The sequence below is a fragment of the Haliotis cracherodii genome, unplaced genomic scaffold (genome assembly GCF_022045235.1).
Source record: "Haliotis cracherodii isolate W230 unplaced genomic scaffold, xgHalCrac1.p SCAF_21, whole genome shotgun sequence".
Classification (NCBI taxonomy): domain Eukaryota; kingdom Metazoa; phylum Mollusca; class Gastropoda; order Lepetellida; family Haliotidae; genus Haliotis; species Haliotis cracherodii.
This window is the reverse complement of record NW_027266277.1, coordinates 4,748,410-4,773,675: the sequence shown is the minus strand read 5'-3', so window position 1 is coordinate 4,773,675 and position 25,266 is coordinate 4,748,410. Positions and strand designations below refer to the sequence as shown.

Here is a 25,266-nt window from a genome sequence, read left to right as displayed (position 1 = left end):
TAGAGCTTGTACAAATCCGTTATACTACCTCTAATTTCAAAACACAGTAGGTTTATTCCCTCAATGTTTTCTTAATATCAAGGATGGTGTCATTGAAGATGCGCGTCATTGCACAATTAATATCGGCCAGAATCGTACCATGACCGTAACAAAATCAAAACCCATTTGGCCAATCATGGTGCAACACTGACGCCCTGAACTGAACACTATGTACATGAATACACACGAGTAGACATTGACACCCTGGGCCTAGCATCAAACAAACGGTTACTTGTGAGCTTGGGAGAATCATCGGGAGAATCATCGCGAAATGAACTCTCAACTCCCATCATCATTGGCAAGGACTCTTCATGATAAGCTTTACACTATTTCCGGCCTTCCCAGAAAATAATTCCCCCTTCATTTACTGGTTTCGTATTCCTGTCTTGTAGTTGCTCTACAGCGAATCAGAGATGGCGTGATTCAACACTGGACGTTTCTCGTATTCATTGTTTCCTTATATGGAAACCAGATAAATAAGGACACTAGTCTGTCTCCCAGATCCTTGAGAAAAAGATTTAAAAAGGAGTTCAACTCAAGTCTAGTATGAATAGGCAAGTCTAGATTACCCCAGCTTCTAAAATTGACGATTGTTCCGGGCTCCATTTGGATTTTTCCTTTTATTAGTTGGTATAGAATTTTTCTCTTCTGAATGAAGAACACGAGACAACAACACCAGGACGAGACTGCAACACATTCAGTTACCCAGTAACCATACTTTCCCATTAGGTGAATTTCACATTTTTGCAACTTGAACAACCTGCGCATATTTATCAATATCAATACTGGAGATATGTTTATTGTGTATGTTCAAAGTGAGCTATGACTTATACAAAAGAAAATGTCTGGCGCCGGCTCAAATGTAAATTGATCAAAAATGAATCTCCTCTGTCAGTGAAATATCCAGAACAGACATGAGCCACTTAATCAACCCTTTTCTCATACAAGAGTGTGTCAAAAGATGGAGCGTATGCAATGGCGGTTTTTCTGATGTAACATACCGACGAAATGTATAGCTGTATAATTTCGTCTAAACTTCAGATGCCGTTGGGTCTCCCACGCTTGAATATAATAGGGCTCTTGTTTAATGCCAGAAACAGCAAGGGCTGTTCTAAATTTGGCACGTATTAAGCTTTCGTACCATTTATGAACGTTTACAGCCGTTGAAACGCTTAAACTAGGACATAGATAGATGCAGGGAAATGTTAGGACCCGACAGATTCTCAACAAATAAAACGAATGTTTGGGCAATATCTACACGACAACACGCTCAAAACTCGGAGACCGTAATGGGCAGTGGGGGATCATTTCCACTTTAAAAACGACACAGATTGTACAACAGACATGTATTTGGATACCATCTTGTGCTTCTGAGATCCTAAGGAGCCAAGGATGGGTGAATGAGTGAGTGAGTGAGTGACTTGGGTTTAACGCCGCTTTTAACAGTATTCCAATTGTATCACGGCGTGTCAGCTTCATGAGGGAGGAAAACCCAATGCGGGTCAGAGACGTTTACCACTTTGGTGAAACCCACGAGCACGGTCATCGTACCGACAAACCTAAAGCATAATCGGGGCGAACCGGTATTCGGTATTTCTGGTGTGCCCAAGAGACGCAACTACAAAATATAAGAAATTAAGCTCTTGTGTTACTTGTGAAGATGTATCGCCCGAACCCATTACATAAGCCTAAACTAAGGGATACATGGCCAGGTTTCCAACATGGTTGTTAACGCAGAATAACATCCTGCTGTTGTATTGTTCCAGTAATTGTGACCACCATCATCACCAACTAACGTCACCTTGGTCTACCTTTTGTCAGTAGTACCACGCTAATTAATTCATCTTTGTCTCATGTTGAGTAAAATTTAAAGGATGCGTCGCGATCATGATTGCAGAACCCTTCGTGTTGAGAGGCGACGCACACGCACACCATGCTTGTCGTAAGAGGCGACTAACAGGTGGGATCGGGTGGTCAGGCTTGCTGAGTTGTTTGATGCATTTCATCGCATCCAAAATGCGTAGATGACAATTGCCAGTGACATCAATCACTGGATTGTCTGGTCCAGACTTGATTATTTACAGACCGCCGTCATATAGCTGAAATATTCCTGAGTGCGGCGTTAAACAACAAACACAAAAGCAATCGTGCGTACGTGAAACCGCCTGTATATTTAGACACAGGCGAAGTGGGTTGTGTTTGTGTGTTGGCTCCACAAGAACACAATAAAACTATTAGTTTTTTCTTCATGATATTGTTGCATGCTGCAGTATTTACCCACATTCATTAATACATTCATATTTCGAGTTAATTTTATTAACCATTTTGTCATATTTTATAGGTGGGTTATATCTAAACATGAGACATCCCATTGTCTTCTTGTTAAGATTACAGATTACAGATGGACTTACACAACGCATTTCAATTTTATCGCAGGGTAAATGTCAGTCATGGGGGAAGTTGAAACCAACTGAACAAGCTCCCCGGGGACGGTACACAACGTGTAGGACTAACCAGGTATGCTTATCCGGACACTTGACAATGTGTGTTGACTGGATATGGAATGTTTCGAGAAGTAGGCCCGTACGTAGGATCATTTCTCCCAGAGTAGAAAAAAGGGTGGGGATATCCATGTTTGTACCTCAGTGTGGGAGGGGTGGTGGTGGGGTCTTCAAGCTTCTATCCCATGGCATCAATGACCAGGACAAAATATAAGATTATATCGATTATATGTTTGGTTTCGCATCAAATACTCTGTTTGAATGGTCAAGACGCTGGTCAATGGGCGGAGGGAATGAGAAAACGTCCTTTGTGAAAATGGTTGATAATTGAAAACATAATCCAGAGAGGAAATTTTCCACCTACCCACTCCCTTTCGCACGTGTGTACGTACGACACTGATAACGCTTGGTGGTGTACTGATCGCACGGACAACACAACGCCGCAATGTATTTTACCTTCTGTTAAGGTTCGGCGCAAGCGTGTACTGAAGATCCGTATTCAATAAGATTAATTTCTCTGTAACACTTTTGAAATAAAAGCATAATCATACTCATCGTCATGCCATGACAGATAAACTATAGTAACATGAAATATTAGGGTGGTTCTTACTTCTTTTGAGTAGTATATGTATTCATAATCTACACTACATCGACCATCAGTGTTACGTGTGTACAGTTCTCGGTAAGCCTCACAACAAATACCCAGGTGTCGGTTTTACCACACATTGGACAAAAACAATTACATGCTGGTAGTTCAAAGTCCACACTCACTGGCTGGTCCCTAGATTGGAGTCTATGTGGGGCAGCTATGAATCATTCAACACGTTAACCCTCCGGGCAATTTAGAAAACATTCCAAACCTTTGTTTGAAATTTGCATAATTTCAACTTTCATGAGCACACCAATAGCATTCAAACAGACTGGGATATAAAGGAACATAGTCTGTATAATTAAGTAATACGTTCGACCAGATCGTGGTTAGACAATTTCGCTTTAACGAAGTAAAAATCAACATGAGGCAGAGAAATTCACTAATTTTACTCAAATGACAACGGGAAAGAATGGATGCAGTTAGTTTCACGAGCAAACCAATTTCATGGGCGACGCAGCCCCGTGTTTTCAGAACACGTTTGCACAAAGTGGTCATAAACACAGAATTGGTTTGCTCTCTGGAGAAAATCCCAAATTCTTCAAAGATTTTTACTAAACTTTCAATCATGCAAACCCAGACCAGTAGCCAATTTGCCACCGAGCCTAAAGACCGAGAAATCAATGAGCAGGCTGGTGCAATGTTGACCGATTTTAATCGCATGCTATCTTCAATTAGATCCATTTGTCATGGACACCCATCAATCATTCATGATACATCTTCCACACGAATTATCGGGATATTTTGTCTTAACCCTAGACATCATTTCACATCAAGTTCATCTCACAGATATGCACGCTAAATATCCACACTTGCGAAGACGAGAACTCGGGAGGTTTAAGTGAAGCGATTTTTCTTGTGTCTAGATATGTTTCCATAACGTGATGACTAACCTGGCTTATTTCAGCACGACCTACAACTGCCCGTTGTGATCCTTGAGCAGTGAAACAGACGGTTTGCCATGAATAGGGTATACAGCAATATAACGACCCCATTGGAACGCCCCGAAGAGGAGCTTCAAAGATCACATTTGGCATTTAGGTTACAACTTTCTGCAATGACTTTATTTCAAAGTGGAGCAAAACGCCCTATTCAGTATTGTCTTTTGTGCGTTGCTATGAGCAGATGGGGTTACTATTTAGGGTGCTTTAACTATTGCAATAGCTTCAAACCACCTTCTATTCTAAGAAGACCGATTGGCGGAAATGCATTAAGGTAGAGATCCTCGCAAGAAATGGCAAGGGCGTCGCGATCCCTCGCCCACTACTGGGACATTTTAATTCCAACAATTTACATGTCAGCGCATTAGCGACATTATATCCCTAGAACGTCCGCTATGTCATAGATTCAGAAGGATATTTAGAGAGCTAATTCAGGTATTACATTTTTGAGTGAGTGAGTTGTGCATGGGTTTTCGAATATTCCGCAATATTCCGGAAATATCACGGCGGGGGAACACCAGAAGTGGGCTTCACATATTGTACCCATGTGGGGAACAGAACACGGGCTTTTGTCGTGACGAGCGAACGCTTTAACCGCTAGGCTATCCATCGTCCCTTAAAATTCATCAAATATTCTGAACAAACACCAAATGTTCTACCACATTGTCTATTTGCGATGCAACTCTTTCATTTCAACGTCCATTGATACTACTGATAGTATAGTACATCATGTTCACTATTTTTATTTTTCCTTGCAGTTCATGTATAGCCAAATGTATGGGACATAGGCAATACGCATCGTGACAGCCAAAATGAGTACACGGTGTTTAGGGATTGTTTCCATAAATGTTTTGCTATTGTTTCCTTCACACAGACAGATAGATGCTTTGTCCTCGCTTTGTTCAGTGTTGGTACGTTACACAATAAATATAACGGGCAAGTAGTCTCTGTGTGTAATTCGAAGTTATATTGATTGAGTATGGTTTTACGCCGTTTTTAGCAATATTCCAGCAATAACACGGCGGGGGACACCAGTAATGGGCTTCACACATTGTACCCATGTCGGGAATCGAACCCGGGTCTTTGGCGTGACGAACGAACGCTTTAACCACTAGGCTACCCGAACGCCCCCTCGAAATTATAACTGAAACAGAAATATTCAAACAACAGCAATTCGAAATTACTTTCATAAAGACACTTTCCTGTTGCCTCAATGCATATTACGTTCATAAAGACACCACCCCGTTATTTCATAAAGACACTATTCTGGTGCCTCAATATTACCTTCATAAAGACACTATTATGGTGCCTCAATATTACCTTCATAAAGACATTAACCTGGTGCCTCAATATTACCTTCATAAAGACATTAACCTGGTGCCTCAATATTACCTTCATAAAGACATTAACCTAGTGCCTCAATGCATATTACCACGGTTTGTCGCATGTTTCTGCTTGTCTATCATCCCTCATTATGCCGTAATTCAAATCCTTTGATACGATTATTCATGCTGTTGTCTGCATCTCCATCAAATATTTTTACATTAATCTGTGAATGTCAAATCTGTCTGAGGAGGAATAACTTCCATTTTTCCAACTGACATGTCTCTCAGGGATAATATTCCCCAGATCTGCCCGAGGCCGACATATGAGTTGAATTATAACGCGGACGGACAGTTCCAGAGATACAAGAAATCTACAGGTACCACCAGACAGCTGCTGTCGTGGCGTAGTAGATAATGACACAAACGTGGACGGGGTAAATGACGAGTCCGAGATGAGAAGCTGGCAGTCCTGATAAAGGTCAGTCTGTTGTAAGGGACGGTGATAACAGTGCGAGGGTGGACACTAGATAGCCGCACACATTATCTCACAGTTTACCAGTAGGACAAAGGTTGAGTCAAATTCTGTATTGACCACCGACAATGACGGACTTGTGTTTCTTCTCACAGCTGTAATCACGTACCTACTTTGAATGCATAATAATATACCGCAGCTGTTTCTCCGCCATCGATTTTTATATTTCTTTGGCTCATTAATACATTTATGCAACTAAAATATACTTTTGGAAACCCATTATGTTGAGCCAAAAGGTTTTAAGTTACATATGAACATACGTCAGTGACGCGAGCAAATTGGACGGATCTGTATGGAGTCTTTCACATGTTATTTTCGATCTAAGTTTCTTTTCCTTTGGCTTAAAATCTTTTCAAAGTGGGGGAAAATAAGGGGAAATCCTTGCAGCCATGGCAACGAAACTATGTTGGAATGCTCTGCCTACCTCCCACACAACCTGTTTTATGTTAACTTTCAGGTCACGTTGACCTAATGTCGATCTCCGCCAAGTTGTAGGAATCAATAGTCACATCTCTCGCGCTTATGGTGCAACACAGGTGACATTGTATATGACACGGCAAAACAGGACCAGCTGTCAAGTATCGGATTTTGGGCATGGCACATGTGCTATGTGTGCATCCGGGGAGGAATTTCACAGTTAAGTTCTGAATACGGAAGTCTGAAACTAAACAGCATATACTGCCCATGTGGATCATGACGTTCTCGTGTAAACTGTTTGTAAAAATGCAAATATGAAGACATGTGTACGAAAGTGTATATATTTACGTTGTCGAGGATTCTGGTGATTGTGGACAACTTCCTACAGAACCGTATTGCCAACAAACTACCCAAACATCGTCACAGGGTTAGAACAAGCAATCTAAACAACGTCACAGGGTTAGAACAAACTATGCAACATCGTCACTGGGTTAAAACAAACAATCAAAACGTCGTCACAGGGTTAGACCAAGCAATCTAAACAACGTCACAGGGTTAGAACAAACTATGCAACATCATCACTTGGTTAAAACAAACAAACAATCAAAACGTCGTCACAGGGTTAGACCAAGCAATCTAAACATCGTCACACAGAACAGAACAAATTTTCCAAACATACGTCACAGAAGCTACGCAACATCGTCACAGGGTTAGAACAAAGAATCCAAACATCGTCACAGGGTTCCTTTGCTAATTTTGATCATTCAAGCCTAAAGTCAAAAACGAATAATGATGTTACGAAAGTTCCTGTACCGTAAGTTTGATAAATGGTTCAAGCAATGACTTGAACTGACGGTAAGTATGAAACTTTGGTAAATATCTGAATGTGCTATGTGTCATGAAATATATGAATGACATGCATACGAAAGAACTTCAAATTAAATGAATTGACAGGCATGGGACGACTGCAGACCTTGCGGATCCCGGAACCCCCCTGGGGTCTGATTTGGAGGCAGATGCACCACCAAACGTCCAGTCTTGGTCATACATGAGAGTGTAACAGATGTGGACAGATGCAAAACAATACCATTTCAAAATCACCAGAACAATCAAAGATATGTTCAATCAAAGAAAGTCAAAGCGAGATTACACAAACTGGCGCATCAGAATCGAACCTCGCGATAAGGAAAGAATAATCAATCGGAAAACAACCCATTCTACCACTAACGCTGTCCAGAGAACCCAACCCACATCAGTGTGATGTATAGAGCAAACGCCGCTCCACCTTAATAACAGTTTCACCCGTGCTAGTGATGTCTTAAACAATGAGCCAGGCAATAATCTATACATTTCTTTAACGTCTTCAAATAGCTCTTACGTTTGGCGTGGAAATCCCATAGATCTCATGTCTCCTACCATAAATCAACAACCCTCATACTGTTTCCTGTGATTTAACTGTATTCTTTTCTGACTTGAGAATATCTCAGTATGATTTTGCCCTCGTAAGGCATGGAGGCATCCGGCAACGCGAAAGATAATTACATTGTCACCTAAAAAGTACATAAGCCATCTACCGACTCTCCCCGTGATAACTTAGCAGTTTCCTAGCTTCCAACATCTCACGGACACAACTCTGTCAGGGGGGAATTGCTGGTCGATACTTCTCTATGCTTTTACACTTTTTTAAGGACAATTATTTTCAACTTCGCTTTTAAAATGAACATGTACAGTCTGTAGTTGTATGGCAGGTGGCAGGTGGCAAGATAATTCCCAACACCAATAAATCTTCGTGTATGCTTTCGCCCTTATGTAAATATGTTGATAATAATTTCTCTGATCAATGAAAGATTTGTGAAACGAAAATATAAGAAAACAAGGCTTTAAAGGTCATGTAGAAAAGGAGCTAACGAATGTGCAAGATTAAACTTGCACAAATCTCTGTGGCAATAATGTTTTATTTAAATCATAATTTCTAGATTATAAAAATAATAAGAAGTTGTCTCTGAAAGAGATTGGCGTCTTTGTACTGCCCGCTTATCTATACTTGTTTATTATAAAGATAAAATTGATATACATCCATGGATCTACCATTCAGTAAAGGTTTTGGAGCCAGACTAGAGTGACAAAGTTCAACTGGACTTGTTCCTTGTTTTAACAGGGAATCTAGTAGGGAGACAATGATTTCGGTATATGCTGCTTGATCTGAAGTCATCATTAGAATATTTGTTCCATTCAGAAAACACAAGTCACTGATCTCGAACATAAGGCTACCCATCTGTCCAACCAAATTAGTGGAAAAGTGCCACGAAGTGTCATTTAATAAACGTCTAACGACTGTGAGACTCACATTAGATACTACAGCACGTTAGGTAAGAGCCTTATGAAGATCGTGTCTCACGACCAGAACTTTGATTGAGAGAATTTAATAGAAAGGGTTATTATCCGCGTACTGAAATAGATACTTTAATCTACCGTTCTATAGTCGTGCATTCCTTTGACGGCTAAAACACAAGCAGTCAAAGAACAGCAAGAGTCAAGAACCTTGTTTTCAGACAAATTACTTCCAAATCCGCCATGACATTTTCAATAAAAATTCAGATTCGGCGAAGGGGAGATCTCTGAGAAATTAATTACATGTTTGATCAAGTAACTACCGGAGGTTCCCAAACGAACAAAAAGTAGGACGGGGAGGCTTAATCTCTCCTGATTGACAGCGTTAAAGGCAAGACGGCGTTCCGCGGAAGTCAGATGGGGAAGATTACACATGCCGCCTCTTCTTTCTGTGTATTTAACAGTTAAATGAAGGTGACGTATCACATACGACTACCATTTGATGAAGTTATCCTAATTTCGTGACCTTTGTCACATGGGCTGAAAAAATCTTGCAGTAGATCGATTGCTTCAAATCAGCCCTGTAATTTAAACGCTAGTCGATGTTGCGATCAACTACTAGCACGTGCAGTGCGTGCTGGTTGACAACCCTTGCACAATGATACAATCCCGAATCAGATAAATGAGGGTTCTCCTGCGCCTACATTACACCTTGCATCACACGAAATGACGAATGAATTTTTCTCAGCAACTTAATGAAGCCTCTGCTCAACTCCCTATTGTCACCAGTCGAGCATCTATCACACATAACTGTGGGTGAGAATGGTAGTACGCCGCTTTAATAATGTTCCTGCAATATCACGGCGGGAGACATCAGAAATGGGCTTCAAACATGGTACCATGCGGGGGAATCGAACCGGGTCAGGAGCGACCGCTTTAACCACTAGGCTGCCCAACCGAACCTCATATAACTAACTGACTTATGGCAAAGTGAATATATCTGTTTATAAGGAGTAAATGCAGGTGTAAATTTTCTATTATTGCAGCAACAAACGCAAAAGGCCTGCAGCTTTGAAAATGAGTTGTCCAGCAGCAATGATAGTAATGAGGCTTATTCCGATGTACCTGTCATTTCAAGTATAAACTAATACAACAAATCAATGATCTGTTTGAACCCGCCGTTTTTAGCGGTGTGCAATAAATACCTTATTCTAAAACATATCACAGCGATACGTCCTAAGACAGTTTTCGTGCAGGTACAAAATGACCACATCCACTCTGAATGACAGAATATCACAATATATAGACCTGCTAAGTTACCCACTCGTGATCTAATGTACAAGATAAATTGACCATTTCCTCCATGCCCCATGAGACCTCCACATATGATGCCCCTTGGTGGACGTTACCACGTTAAAGGCGATGGTGTCGATGCTTATAGAAGGTCAAGACATCCTGTACTTGTGCAAATTAGTATTAATGACTTTTCTGGTCTCATTTCTGGGAACCGTTGAAATCTAATTCTCCCAAAGGGTGATCTTCGATCTTTTCTTTCCATGCCCAATTGGCAAGGTTTTTGAAGATGGCAAACTACGAGGATTGCGCCAGGAATGGCTACCCTCAAGATATTGGTTCACTGCGACCGGAAAATTGTCCTTTCTTTTTCTCTTAATGAATTTCACATGAACTTTAGATGATGCCATAATGCATTGTTGTTGTCCTTTGTGTAAAATTGCTGCAAGCTTATTTTAATTTTAAAATCTCAGAGTCATTTTGCAAAACTTCAACTCTTATTTTGGTAGCCGTAGGAAACCCTCAAAGATCAGATTGGCTAGATTTGCTTCATGAATAATTACAGTTCGTGAGCGTGAAATTCACATTCCATTTGAGCAAACGCTTTCATTCTAATCCATTAGATTAAGGTGCATATTTCAATTTGACATCAGCTTTTTGAAAACCTAGTCACATCACAGCAAGCCATGTAATCAATATGATCCACAGACAGGCAACTATGATGTTTTTCACAAACATATCTTCCATCCCATGACAGAGAGCAGACCCTTTGTGGCACAAGATGAAAGAGTAATGACGTCCTTAGTCTGTCATACATGGAATTGGTCTTCAGTGACCCATGCGTGTTGACCCTCGTGAAGATCCGGATAAGCATTGGTCTTCATCTACGCATGCTTGTCACCCCTCCCACCAACACACACACACACACACACACACACACACACACCCTCCACACACACACACCATTCTTGGCGTAAGTAAGTAACTAACGGGTGGGATCGGATTGTCAGGCTCGCTGACTTGGTTGATGCATGTCATCGTATCCTCCTAATTGCGTAGATCGATGCTGATGATGTCAATCACTGGATTGTCTGGTCCAGACTCGATTATTTACAGACACTTAGCTGGTATGTTGCGGTGTTAAACAACAAATAACCACACAAACAATATCATCAGATCATAGAAAATCACATTTCATGAAGTGTCATGATAGACGTTTGGATATTATCAGGGGATCTTCACTGTTTGCATTTATGTACTATAGGATAATTAAACCTTCCAATTTGTTTAGCCAGATTCAGCTGTTTTGATCCTAAAGGTTTCCTTTTAACAGGATAAAAGACACACTCGCTCTATTTGACCCTGCCAGGAGTGTTCCCAATGTCGCAAGACGACATGCCAGCACTACGACAAGTTAAAAACAAACGTCAAAGGTTGTTTAATGAAACAAGACTTTCTGCTAATGGATCGGTTGGCCAGGCAAAACTGCTCATAGAACATGATCTGCATGTCATGTTAATACACGTGACGTCGTTTCAACTGCAATATCTAATTCTTGCTCATGTATGAACACTTCGCAACGTTTCGAACTTCAAGTCAACAATGAGTGCTACTTGAATTATTTGCTGACACATTTAGACATGGATGCTCACTTCTACCACATATCTGCCTGAATCCCTCTTTTGTTCTTATATAGCACTTTGTATATCCCATTAGTCATATTCTTCTCAATTTAGTCGGAATAAACACCTGATTCAATGATAGGAATAATGACACACAGCAGATAATCGAGTCTGGACCAGACAATCCAGTGATTGACATCATGAGCATCAACGCAATTTGGATACGATGACTTGCATCAACCAAATCAGCGAGCTTGACCACCCGATCACGTTTGTCGCCTGTTACGACAAGCAAATATAGTCGCCTCTTACGGCAAGCATGGGTTGCTGAAAACATTTTCTCACCCGGATCTCTACGGGTTTGTCGAGGTAAATGCGTGCATGGACAGTGTGATTGGCCTACTTCGCCATGCAATGTTACATTTCACTCATTGGCGGCCAACAGCAAAGGAAACGTGACCTTTACAGTATGTAATTTCCCTGGAGATGTGGAATCGTATTACCACAATTGAAGATGATGCGTCCAGTGAGATTAATGTCGGGAATCTGGATCCAAACTCTTCACACTGACATTTCGACATTAACGGACTCCTAGAACTGACGCTTGTCCGATAACCGACTGTCTGACATGTTAGCTGCTCCACGCAGTGACCAACTCATTGCTATTACCTTACAAACTTCTAGCATGTCCTTTACAAAGGCGAAACCTACAAAGACAATCTTCTTATAGAAATCTGATCTTTCTGACAATTAGAAAGTTCGTTGACGACACTGAGACTGACTAAACCATTATTAATCCTCCTACAGACCCCTGTGATGGGGACCGACATGTGTTGTTACAATGTAGAAAGACATTAGCTTCAAGAGTAATTACCATTTGGAGACGCCTATGAAGACAAAAGCAGCCTCGTGCAACGCTTCTTTACTTCTGTATAAATGCTTCGCAGCTCATATAGCTCAACTGAACCTCTTAGATTTAGCACATTAGACCTATTGCTTATATATTTACAGGGAATCATTTGAAATAATGACACATGACAACTGATTTCATATCCATCGGCGATGAACTACAATGAGGATATTGATGAAGTAACGTGACATAGGCGGCTAAAGGTGTTTGATCAGGGAAATAACACTCAAGGTCTCAGTAAAATTTTCAAAACGTTTTATGGTCCACATGTTGAGGATATTCCACATATGACTCATCAGACGCTCCAGCATCGAGTGTGGATCTTACACGAGGTTATGTTGTAGAATAATTACCAACCATCAACACAGTCCAACTCCGAACTTTTCAGCCACCCCTTATAGTATCGGGATTGACCTTTTGAATACTTCCCACTGAAGGCATACAAACATCAATATTCTTGACATGCAGTTTCGCATGTTTGACAATTAGTGGGGACAGAATGTCCGTCCTCGCCGGAGTGGACACCACTGAAAGGTTGGACTGGTTTAGAACAGCCATGGGTAATGAAAACCTTCATCTGAGCCCTCAATGCGGCATCTCTATCTTGTCCACACTCTACTTGTAACTGGCAGTTCAGGCAACAGTTGCTGTCAGAATCGGGGGGAACATGCATTATCCCCACTAGCTGCGGCAGTCTAAACAGTCTGCTTAACTACACGCACATCTATCACTGTCAACAACCCCTACTTTTAGATTGCGTTCTTTCTTCTTACGCTCGATGATAGATGTTCTGGTAATTCCTACAGATCTTACATCAGTATTTTGTTAGGGATGAAAAGGCGAACAGTTTTTGACGGGAGTGGCAACAATGACTATGAGAGGTAAAATGGAGATTAATGTCGTATTCAAGATTCTGGCACGTATATAACGACGTGCATGTTGTTGTCTGTGTGGCTGCTTGTACTAGTCCGGACTAATGCCGGTTTAATAGTGCTAGCCCACTGAGACACCATAGTGCAGTTTAATATAAATACCCCACTCAGACACAGTATACAGACTCCGAGCCGAACAGTTCCTGTTTTAGCTCCTTAATGCCGAGCGCCAGGCAGGGTAACAACAAGTATCATCCTTTAGCGTATTTTGGTATGATGTGGCCGGTGATCAAACCCCGGACCTTCCACTCGCTAGGGGCCGCTCTACCACTACCCAAATGGGATACCATGGTGCAGCGTAACATGGCTATCCCACTCAGACAGAGTATACTGACACCAATCAGACCAGTCCTTGTTTTATACGCCGAAGGTAACAACAAGTACCACCTTTTGACGTCTTTTGATATCACGCGGCCGGGGATCAAATCACCGACCTTTCGCTCTATCCACTGGACGAAGGAGACGGGGACAAATGAAAAGAACATTTGAAAATTCTTAAGTGTTATATACCCCGAGCGGCTTATACATATCAACACAAATACATTGCGTCTTTATCCCGTCTACTTTCGCAGACTATCAATTGCACACAAATACAGAACTAGCAGATGTATCAACAAAGGTTCCCCATTGGACTTACGTCACTACCATCTTTTTCACATCTAAAAAATAACTTACATCCTGCCTGTTATACACTGGGGATGATGCACTTGCTTTTTTCTCAGTGCTGAAACTCGCAGACTAGGAGGGTCCGTTAATCGACTATCGTAAGCCTTGGTAAACGTATGGGAGTTACGATCATCTTAGCGCTTAGATCGCTTGTTTGGTGCGGCCCTGTGCTTTAGAGTTTGTAAGAGCCACCGCAGTTACACCACTCAGCAGTACTGTAGCTGTGTATGTGGATCAACATTCAAGTCCCCTTCACGGTAATGCGGTGAAGCTGTGATACCATGGACGTTTGTTATGTGTGGTAACAGAAGGTGTTATATGATTCCACACGTTTCTGTACAGCTTCACCGAGTGTGTTCGCAGCTCTGTCAGATAATTAGAGGTGTCTTCTTCTTGCTGGAGGCAGACACACTCAAGCAAAGAAAATAGTCTTCATGAGCAGGTGCTAGGAGGATATCGCTGTTCTGATGGAAGTGGTTAAGCATCACGCCTTTTTTCATGACGTTGAAACTGTTTGATACCTTGAGCGTTTGTCGGTGAATACTTATCAGGTGTTGTTTGTTGATGGTTAGGCACCTCACAATGCGAATGTTGAGGATTCATCATTTGTTTGTTTACAAAGTTAAAACATTCTTACATGTAGTAATTACATTGTCATATAATTTTTTTTTATCCACAACAATTTGGTTAATACAATATCTGTATCAAAATGAGTCCGACGTCAATTCGAAACAAAACCAATTCATTTGGACCTGAACACCCAATCGTTATACAGTAAACTACGTTTATAACGAACACGCTTATAACGAACTGACCGATAAAACGAACTGTTTTTTTGGTCCTTACCATTTGTTGTATAAATGTTGTATGTATGCTTATAACGAACTACGGTTATTACGAACTAAAATGAGTGGTCCCTTAGAGTTCGTTATAACCGTAGTTTACTGTATGTGAAGAAAACGTCCCTCTTATAAAACAACTTGGTTTTAGGAGTGAGTTTTGCTGCCTCAGCTGTATTTATGTAAATAATAATGACCTATATTGTCATATACTGGCTATTCGTGTACCAGTAAATATGTAGAAAGTCAAAACATTTAGATATGAAGTACACCCCTTCACTATTGCGTTTAAATACACCATAATATCACAGATAATCAAAACGTTTTAGCCTAGGTGAACTAATGACGAAAGAGAAATAACATTATCCTTTGTGAGAAAAACTTTATAAAAAACAAGCCAACATCTGCGAGCCATCAGCGTGTTCTTCTATGACCTCTTGTGTTATTGCGCATGACACGATATTCAAAACGGATTAATAGTCAGTCATGTCGCATCACGAAACGACAGCTTAAATTAACTCGGATGACAAAATCCTTCGATTTTATGTCGTTAGAGCTTAATTCCCCGTCAAGTAACACAGAGCGACACTTCCTTGAAATTCTTAATCAAACTTCTCTCCACCCTGGCAAGGCCACTCCACTGGCTGCGTGTTGGTTTACGTCACGACACCCTCCACGTGCTAAGCTTAAGTGGTTTCTCATGAAAATTCAAAGCTCAAAACACTTGCCTGTGAAAAAGCACAAGATTTCTACGCGTTGAATTCTCAGCTCTTGTTCCGCTAACCATACAGTCTTCCCTGCTCTTAATGAGATAGACAATTGTTTATGCTACGATAATCAAGCAGTAGTAATTTTACAGTTTAATTATGCCTGATTTTCACATTACAATTCAGGCGCAGATTACGTCAGCTGTTCAACATTCTTGTGCTACAAAGCGTTTCGGAAGCGATGTCAAAGAACACCAAAACAAATAGAGAAACACGGGAGCGTGCATCAATAATGCTGTTTGATTGCTTCATGAATATCCCAGCCGTAGTAAGGGTTCATTTGAAAACATCACATTAACCATTTCTCTTTCCGTATGACACAGCACTTGATGATGGTCACTCACTCATGCAATACAGTTGCCAACATCATTATGGCAACACACGGAACCGTAAACTGCAGTAAGATTCTTGTTCCTCAAACAGCTTTAAAAAAAGAATTTATTCAAAACATCTATCCCAACCAATGTTCATACAGACCGTGACAACTGGGTTTAAGATAGCAGACATTCATTAGCTAAACGCTTTTTTTATCTTAAGGGGATGAAAGCGATACTGGAATAGGGGCACATCTCGATGGTTAATTGCCCGCCTCCATCTCAATATGAGATATCCTGGAACAAGGTTGTGTTGAGGCCATAATTAGTATCACTAAATGCTCACTGCATAAGGAGCACCAGGATGACAGTTCGTCGATGTATAAAAATGACCTCTGCGCCACCTCTTTCATTTGGACAATGATATTGATCCCACCGCTGCCACCAAAAATGTAAACATTGTCATTGATTAATGCGGCCGAGTAATCCAGGGACGATTGAAGCCCATTTGCCACCTAATACGATACAGCTAATCAAGGGATCCCAGGGTTAAAGAAAACTGACAAAAGCACCTGCAAGAAAGATGGCGGCTTAATTAGGTGTCGAAGCTAATTAGAGCTCATCTGGAGATGTGGGATGCTCCTTCAATGGATCTCTTGAGCCGGATCCCGGTGCTGCTACATAGCCTACAGTTGTGGTCCATATCAATGACTCTTTGATTCCAGTATATTCTTACAATGCCTACACGCCCCTGGTTCATTGTTTCTCAGGGGTTTTGCCGACATTTTCTCCTGAAGGAAAACAACGTTCCAAAAATGAACAGTCATCCTTGCAGCCCACGGCCTACGGAAGTGCCAATTAAATACTGCTTTTTTTCCAAGGGTTTATTGTTCTTTGCATTATTCTTGAATTTAAAGTAAGTGATCATTTTTCCTTTATAATAACACCCAAACCGAAACACTAACAAGACCTAGAGACTGTGTCCACATTCTGCAATATTTCACCGTTATGTTTTATAAGTCTACCATCAAGTACAGAAAGGCCCAAACGATGGTAACATCTCTGAAACGACATGGTTTACGACAGTGTACGTGTTTCACGAGTACAACTCTCGAATGTTACAACACAATGTAATGCCAGAAAGTCATCACGTCAAGAGATAATAGGTACTGTGTCTCGTCCACCACGGTTTATTGCCACTTCATCAGTAATTTGTACCGAAGGAGTAAACGGCAATCAACCAAACCATCTTCTTCATTTAGACATTATGTACATGTCAGTTACAAGTTTCGATGTTAATAACATGCGCATATAAATGGAAAAGACCTTTACCATTTCACTTTTTCGAATTATGTCTACATCGTAATATGTGTGTACATAAGCTTTGGTTGAGAGAAAGTAAACTAATCTGATCATCATAAAGCCCTCTTTACACAGCTGTTTTCATTTCAGCAGCCCAAGCGTGATTACTAACTTATAATTGTCTCAAGTATTATTTCTAAATTAGCAAACATTACAGGATGGTACATTTCAAAACAGCTGACCGATAAACGTCCCCATAGACGATGGAATGATGCATGTATGGGACAAAATGGTCCTTGCCAAACGGCTATAACACGTGCTCGCCTTCGTCATGTTTGGAGGGCTAATTATACCGACACAGCGGTCTATATCGTATGCCAATTCAGTTGATAATAGGTTATAATTGTGAGCACATTAATCTGGGTCATTTCTGGAGGTTAATCAATTGATGTATTTGCGACATGCTCGGATTTAGCTTTTGATAGTCCGTTTGTGGTATTTTATCGTTGTACATATGGCTACCATTGGCATATCGCCATAAGACATTATCATAATTGTAAACTGTTTTTATTGCATTCTACTGTATAAATGTTATAAATATCATATAAATGATAACAACCTTCAAAGAAAGTGCAGAATAAGTGGCATTTGCTTTAAGTGGCAGATAAAATTAATTCGGTCATATCCATTTGAAATCATTAGTATTAGAGTATAACTTGATACACGACTATTAATGATAGTTTTATTTGTCAGTTTATGAAACATTTAATAAGCGACTTTCATCTAATGTTGATAATCAACAGGCTATAAAAGCATAAAATTATTTTCACTTTAATGAACAATGTTCAATTATTCATGAAGATTAAGCGTGCTCAGATTAGTATTTTCCACTGATGTAACAAAGCCGATAGCGGATCACTTCAACAGCTGATTCCACGTCTCATATGATTGAACTTGTCATTTTATGATACCCCCATTAACCTCCATGAACTTCCGATTCAGTCGATGATTACCAAGCGTAGCCGCCATTACGTAAGATTCCACTGACCACGTTCGCAATTGTTGCATACGGGTAATCATAAAAGGTCCCGGATGAATCATGAACACTGCGCAGGGACAGAATTGAATAGATGTGTTCAGAAGGGGTCAAAATCGCATGAAATAACCGACATCTGAAATTGCATGAATAATTCAACAGATAGATGGTAAATTGGTTAATTTCTGAGCTGTGTTCGGAGGCAGAGTAAACCTAATGATGTGGAAATAGAGGGGTCGTCCATCTGCTGCCTGCTATGAAACTCGCCATATGTACGAAGGGAAACATGCAAGCCCTTTCCGTAAACATGTTGAGAAATGCTGAATTCAGAAACAGGTTGTTGTCCCCTCTCTGAGTGAAGGCGGTTAGATCTATGACCAGCATATGCTGTGCTGAGTGTTGGGTAACGTAAAGGAATGCTGTATCCAGTCGCTCAAATCTGCGCATAGTATGAAGCCGTTCCTTTTACAATCCAGCTCGCCAAGGAGTAACCATATTCTTAAATATTTCAAGCACTGAAACTTAATTGACAGTACAGAGTGCAGAGTTCCACGATCCATAGGGATAGCTGTAAATTGTTTAATTGAGATTGGTTTTCAGTGATATAATACCACCAATTCTATTCATTTTCTCCAACAAGTTGCGTAAATGTTATTTGTAAACTAGAGGCCGGAACATGTAACAGTCATCAGTTATCACGGAAGGTTCGCTATAAGGGACATGTTCCTTTATTTCTTCGCCTTATCCCAAATAATAGAAACCCACGGGTACACAATAAACTTTACCCTTTTGCCTTTCTCGGTGATATACAATAGTGCAAATAAAGATTGGCTAAAGGTCTGCAATCACCGTGATCACAAATTAGTCAGGCCGTGTGCTGTTTACAGTTAGCCGAAGATCACACACATTAGCTGAAGGCTGTCCCAAAAGTCAACAATTACTTAGACGCGATGTTGTTAAGTGTAATAGTACTGCTGAAGGCGGGGCAATATGCCCGCGTTCATCAATAATGTCAGTCATCAAAGATCACTTGATCATACTCATATGCACATCAGGCGGTGTATCTGATATAGTGTCTTGCATGTAGACAGGACTGTTCATCCACACTTTATGCCCTGCGTGGAGAGTCGCTTATTTTCAAAATGTGGCAAATGAACGATCCGCATACACTTACGACACGACGACTTGTGTCCATGAGCACGGTGTTTTAACTTGATATTAATGCAACTGATTGGTTGATAACTATATCTTCAATCAAGACTTTCAGTGGCATTTAGAAGGTGGTTTCTGTCCCTACATCTTGAATACCTTGTAGTTGGTTGGTTGGTTGTTTAACGCCGCACTCTCAGCAATATTCCAGCTATATGATGACGGCGGTCTGTAAATAATCGAGTCCAGACAATCGACCAGACAATCCAGTGATTAATATCATAAGCATCGATCCACATGCATCAACCAAGTCAGCGAGCCTGACCACCCGATCCCGTTAGTCGCCTCTTACGACAAGCATAGTCGCCTGTTACGGCAAGCATGGGTTGCTGAAGACCTTTTCTACTCCGGATCAAATACCTTTTAGGCATACTGAATTCATGATGAGAGTCACGTCCACACTTGCTTAAAATCAACCTATTCACGAGCTGTACTACATTACTTCGTCATGTTACTGTTGCTAATTCTCCAAACACGTGACCATATGAATAAAGAGTTCAAATAATAAATGGAATATTAGGATACTAAATGTCACAGCTCTTAATATACATCGATAGCTCTGAAAACGAATCAAATTACTTGGCGATGATTACTACTCAAAAGGTTGTCAGCTTGATTTCAGTTACATCTGTGTAAATTTAAAGCGGTGTCAGAGACCTAGATTTGTTCAGCTGAGAAAAACAAAACAATTACGTGCAAATATGGCGTGTATGATCAGATAGTGTTGCCCCCATGTCGCCAGAGGGTCATCACGTGACACAATGGATAGGCTTTCCCACCATGCATGACAACCGGAAGTCACATGGGAATAATTTGGAGGCAGTAACCTAATACAATAGTCGCTGCTGTTAAGCACAAACTCATGCGTTGGATGAATGTAAACCAGTTGCATGTACTCCAACTATATAGTAAGAACATTTGCATATTGCGAGTCAGATATCGCCAAACACAAAGACAAACACTTCACGTCTTGGCCCAGTGTATGAAAGTGCGGTAATACATTGCAATGGCGATTTTGCATGACCATTTTTCAAATCATATTTTCCTGAATGCGACTATATAGTGCCGATGCGATGTTAAATTTCAACATACTCCCTGAAACTTACAAACTATTTTTATATATAACTGACATGTACCTCCGTCTCTTTGACGATCTGTCCCCGCAGATAAGGAATTGACGCAAGAACTCCCGTGAAGTTTTATTGCTCCGGTTCAAGCTGTAATTATTGGAATTAAATTAAAGGATACCCGGTGCTACGCGACGAGATGTAGAGAGTATGTGTTTGACGCTGGTGCCCAGCCCCATTGGTGAATGTCCCGTCATACGCGCTATGCAATACATCTTATGAAGGTGTCGGCATAAGCAGAGTTATCTGCCATGTGGTTTAAATCACAGAACACAAATATTTCGAAAGCTTGCAGACATTGACGCAAATGGAAGTGCACTCTATAATTCAACACTGTTAATATGGGCGTGACCTAAGCAAGGGAGTGCGTGTTAATTTTCAAAACATTCGTCCGGTGATATTGTAATCTTAAAAGTTAGTTTCACACGGAAACAAGTAAACACCAAGAAGAGACGGCATTGCAACTGGTGGGGGTATGTTTTGGGTCGGATACTGCTGCTGGTGACTTTGTGAACGTTCGCAATGTAGTGAAGAGTTCACTGACCAACATATAGCCATGTTACAAGTCTCAGACGTACACTTAATCCACGAAAACATTTCTATAAAATAATTGTTTTTCTTTTCAACAGAACCTTTCCCCTTCTGCTGTGGAATCAGGGAAACTAGACTTGGTTTAGTTTGCTCTGGACTTGCGAAGACTATATATATCTATTATTCCACAGTCATGGGGCAGGACTACAGGTCTCTGTTTGACGTATTATTATGGTTCTGTTCGGATGAACAAAACCTTCCAAATGGGGTGCTGGTTTTCTTGGGGGAATTAGTCAGCAAAGAGCCGGAGTCACAGGAGACTAATCGCAATTTTATTTAAAAGAACAATTAACAATTTACAATATCTTAGAATATAGCTGAGGGTGCCACAGAGAGTCGGTACAACCCTCTAGGCTGTGGGAGAGAGATCTGCCTGGTTAGAACGACAAACCCCTTCTGCTTAACATTTTGCTTCACATGTTCAGTATGTATTTAACAAAACGTAGAACAATAAAAAGGAATATGATTGGTTGATACACGATGGGGTGTGCCTTATGGTTGATGAATGGCTAGACAGAGGGGAATACTTAATCCTGTTGGACTGGCACTAATCTTGTAAACATATTTACTAGGTGCTTGGAAAGAGATTATGGTATCACTACAGACGAGCTTGTATGGGGGCTAATCCTTAATGAGTCTAAATTGAAGTAATTCCTGAATGTTATTCTAATGTAGGTGATGACAGATTTCCTTTAATAAAATAGTTCAAAGCAATCTATAAGACTATGTAGACATATCTTTTGTCTTATTGGATATTATGTCTGGGAGATGGGATCTTGATACCTTAGGCTAGTATTTATCTAAAAAATTTAAATCTATTAAACTATGTCGACATAACTTTTGTCTTATTGAAAAGTATGTCTAGGAGATGTGTTCTCGTTACCTAGAACTAGGCTAGCATCTATCTATAACTATATATCTATAAGCTATAACTGAAACTACTGATATATTATATATGCATTTTACCTTATGATAAGTATTACATGCTAAACTATAATCAAATGAAATGATGTATAAATATTACACCATGATAACTTATAAAAACACTTGATGTGGATCTAATTATTATAGGAAAACTTAGTATAAATGTTATATCATGATAGTATCATCATGATGGCCATACGAAACGCTTCGACAAGACCATTGGCGGGTTATGGAGAGGCGAAGTAGACACGAAACTTGTAAAGAAACTAGTAAAGAAATGTTTCAGGTGTTCCTATGTAGTTTATTTGAAAGATTCGATTTTCAAGAAACTGGGTCAAGGATGTTCAGTCTGACAATTATCCTAATCGGGAACAAGTAGAAGAAAATCGTCAGTTTAGTAATGTTTTCGGAGTCAAGGGGTTCCCAGGGTGAAACTTGGCTAACTCCTGAGGGTATGAACATACCTGTTTTAACTTACGGTGCCTGGTAAATTTATCTACACATGCACTATAAAAATAATAAGCACATCGTCTTATTTTCAAACTTGAAAGAGCTATATATTACTAGATGCATAAAGTGATATTCCGCGTTAGCTGGAGCCTCCTGTGCATGTTTTTGACAATAAAATATATCACGTCCCTGAGGTAAATAGAAAGTGATGGCGGATTCTGGCAACGTGCAGTGTATTTGAGCGGTGTGCACCTATCAGTGGGCTGCCCGATACATGTCTTCACTGACACGGGTCACAGCCGGTCTTCTGCATTAGCTCTCTACCAGATCGCATCTCTCATTACATCTGTTTTAGTGCTGAAGTGGAGGTGTCGGTAACGTACTCTATATTGCTGCAGTCAACACACAACGCGGAATGCTCGCATTGTTTGGCGGGAAACCAAATGAGAAGGGTGTCTCGACCTCGACCTGTTATTGAATACAAATGTGAATCAAGTCGGCTTGTATGAACTCGAAACAATTCCTGGATGGGTTATTTACACGAACACTGCAGTAAACAGAGAAACGCCAGCTGAGGTAAAATGATCCAAACTGGCAGGGGTGGTAACTACATTGAAGATATAAGGTAATTGGGTCACATATCCTCGACACGAATGCTTCTGAAACCTCAATGAGTCAATGAGAAACTGTCGCGTTCAAACAAATGTGGATCAGAACAGCCCGTTTCATAATTCTGAATCACAGAATCACATACGTTTACTACTACTACGTATATACAATACGTCGTTGGTTTAACCTACATGTTTATGTCAAAATGTGTAACATGAACTTTAAAATATCACCATGATATCACTAATGTGGTTGTCTACACACCAGATGCCATAAAATAGATAATATTGCCATTGATCTTCTCTGCATTTGATAACTAACGCGTAACATACGACAGATTATCTCCTTTCTGTGAACTCAATGTTGATAAACTGTTGTCAACAAGAGCGCTGACAGTTTGGGGATTTCATAACACATACACAATGCGTCCATGTCTAGTAAACCAATCTACAGTGAATAGCTTAAAAATGTTAACTTGTCACGCTGTCTCGTCACTGGTGTAATCTACCAACACTGACAACCCGATAGTTTTCGCGGAAGAATGAAGTGTTTCACATCGTGCGTCAAACATCTCGCCACCCGACTTTGTATATAATACATGGACTGTAACATTCAATACAAGCGCTGTCCTTTCAAAGTCCAACATATAAGATACAAACAGCGATATGTTTGGGAGTGGCTTGTTGCGGCGCTGAGATACAGGCACCTCACAAAATACACTCACCCGAAATATAAACATTGCGATCTTACAGACGCCTGTTCACAAAGTATGTCAGTGGCCTAGGGTAAGAAGATACTTCATAGCCCTTAACTTGACACATCTCAAGGAGCTGGTGCGTTCCTTTTAAGAAATTGATTTTATATGATGTTGTGTTAGTGAAAGTTTTAAAGTGATAGAATCGGTAATAATTCTTGAACACAGCGTGGAAGCGTCGATACACCGTGGCATAATTCCCGAGCGCGTTGTAACGGGGATATACTCCCTTCGGCAGCGTTAACTGTAGGGTGACTGCGATAGAAGGGCTATCACAGCTGAGCGATGTGACCCCAAACTATCGCCAAAATTGCATATAACCTTGAAAGAATATGAAAAGATTACCTTCTGCTCCAAGAATTAGAATCCCAGCTAACACGATGTAAATAGTCACACCCATACCGCTGGAAATCTACAAATGAGTAGCCTCCTGTCTGCTCATAAAAATTTGTGAACTGTAAACTTCCCGTTTGTTTGGGTCTGGTCTAAACACGACACGCAGTTGGAGCACACCCGACCCGGCAGCAGTTACCTCCCCTGGGTAATACCGTGGTGAAGGTATTCTCTCAGCTACTTGAGTTACTCAAGCTTCGGGCAAGTCCACTGCTTTTCATTGGTCCTCGGGAGGGAGCGATGAAAGCTGGTTTCTCACATTGACAGTCGTTGGTTCAGAGTTCGAGATGAGGTTAATAAAAATTACTGACATACTAATTCATGGATGTCCGTCAAATACCCTGACATCCCGAGGGATAACTAGCGCACGGCATGATAATGCATGGCGTTATTAAATGTTCTGTTGAATTCGCGAGTCATGTTACAATGCAAATTAGATTGCAAATAACTGACGCTCTCTGACGAGACAGAATTCTTAGATAAACGGAAGAGTGTAAAAGACGCAGCGCTTTAAATCCTGATTTCTTTCATTTTTCACAATCATGTAATCTAATTCTTCTCCTTTACAGGTATTTCTAATTTCCAAAACATAATTACCTTTCTTCGTGTGCTATTCCCACGTGTGTGGAATGTTCACTAATTGCTTGTTTGAAATGGTCCTTAGTGTTATTCAAAATAAAGTTTAATAAATTTCAGAAGTTTTCTCATCAAGCGCAATTCCTTGTATTTCATCGTGTACCATCATGTGGTCAGAAGGCGTACATATTGGAAAATATGTAGCAGGGACATCACT

The 25,266-nt window shown here is 40.5% G+C and overlaps 1 protein-coding gene across 1 annotated transcript in view; it reads right to left on the bottom strand.

Annotated features, from left to right (window-relative positions):
• LOC139470706 (uncharacterized) overlaps positions 1-24,597 on the bottom strand; it is a 38,526-nt gene extending 13,929 nt beyond the window's left edge. The window contains exon 1 of the mRNA XM_071252970.1: positions 24,426-24,597. Coding sequence (XP_071109071.1) covers positions 24,426-24,480 — 55 coding nt within the window. The 5' untranslated portion in view covers positions 24,481-24,597. The remainder of the gene's footprint in view (positions 1-24,425) is intronic.
• Positions 24,598-25,266: the final 669 nt, after the last annotated feature.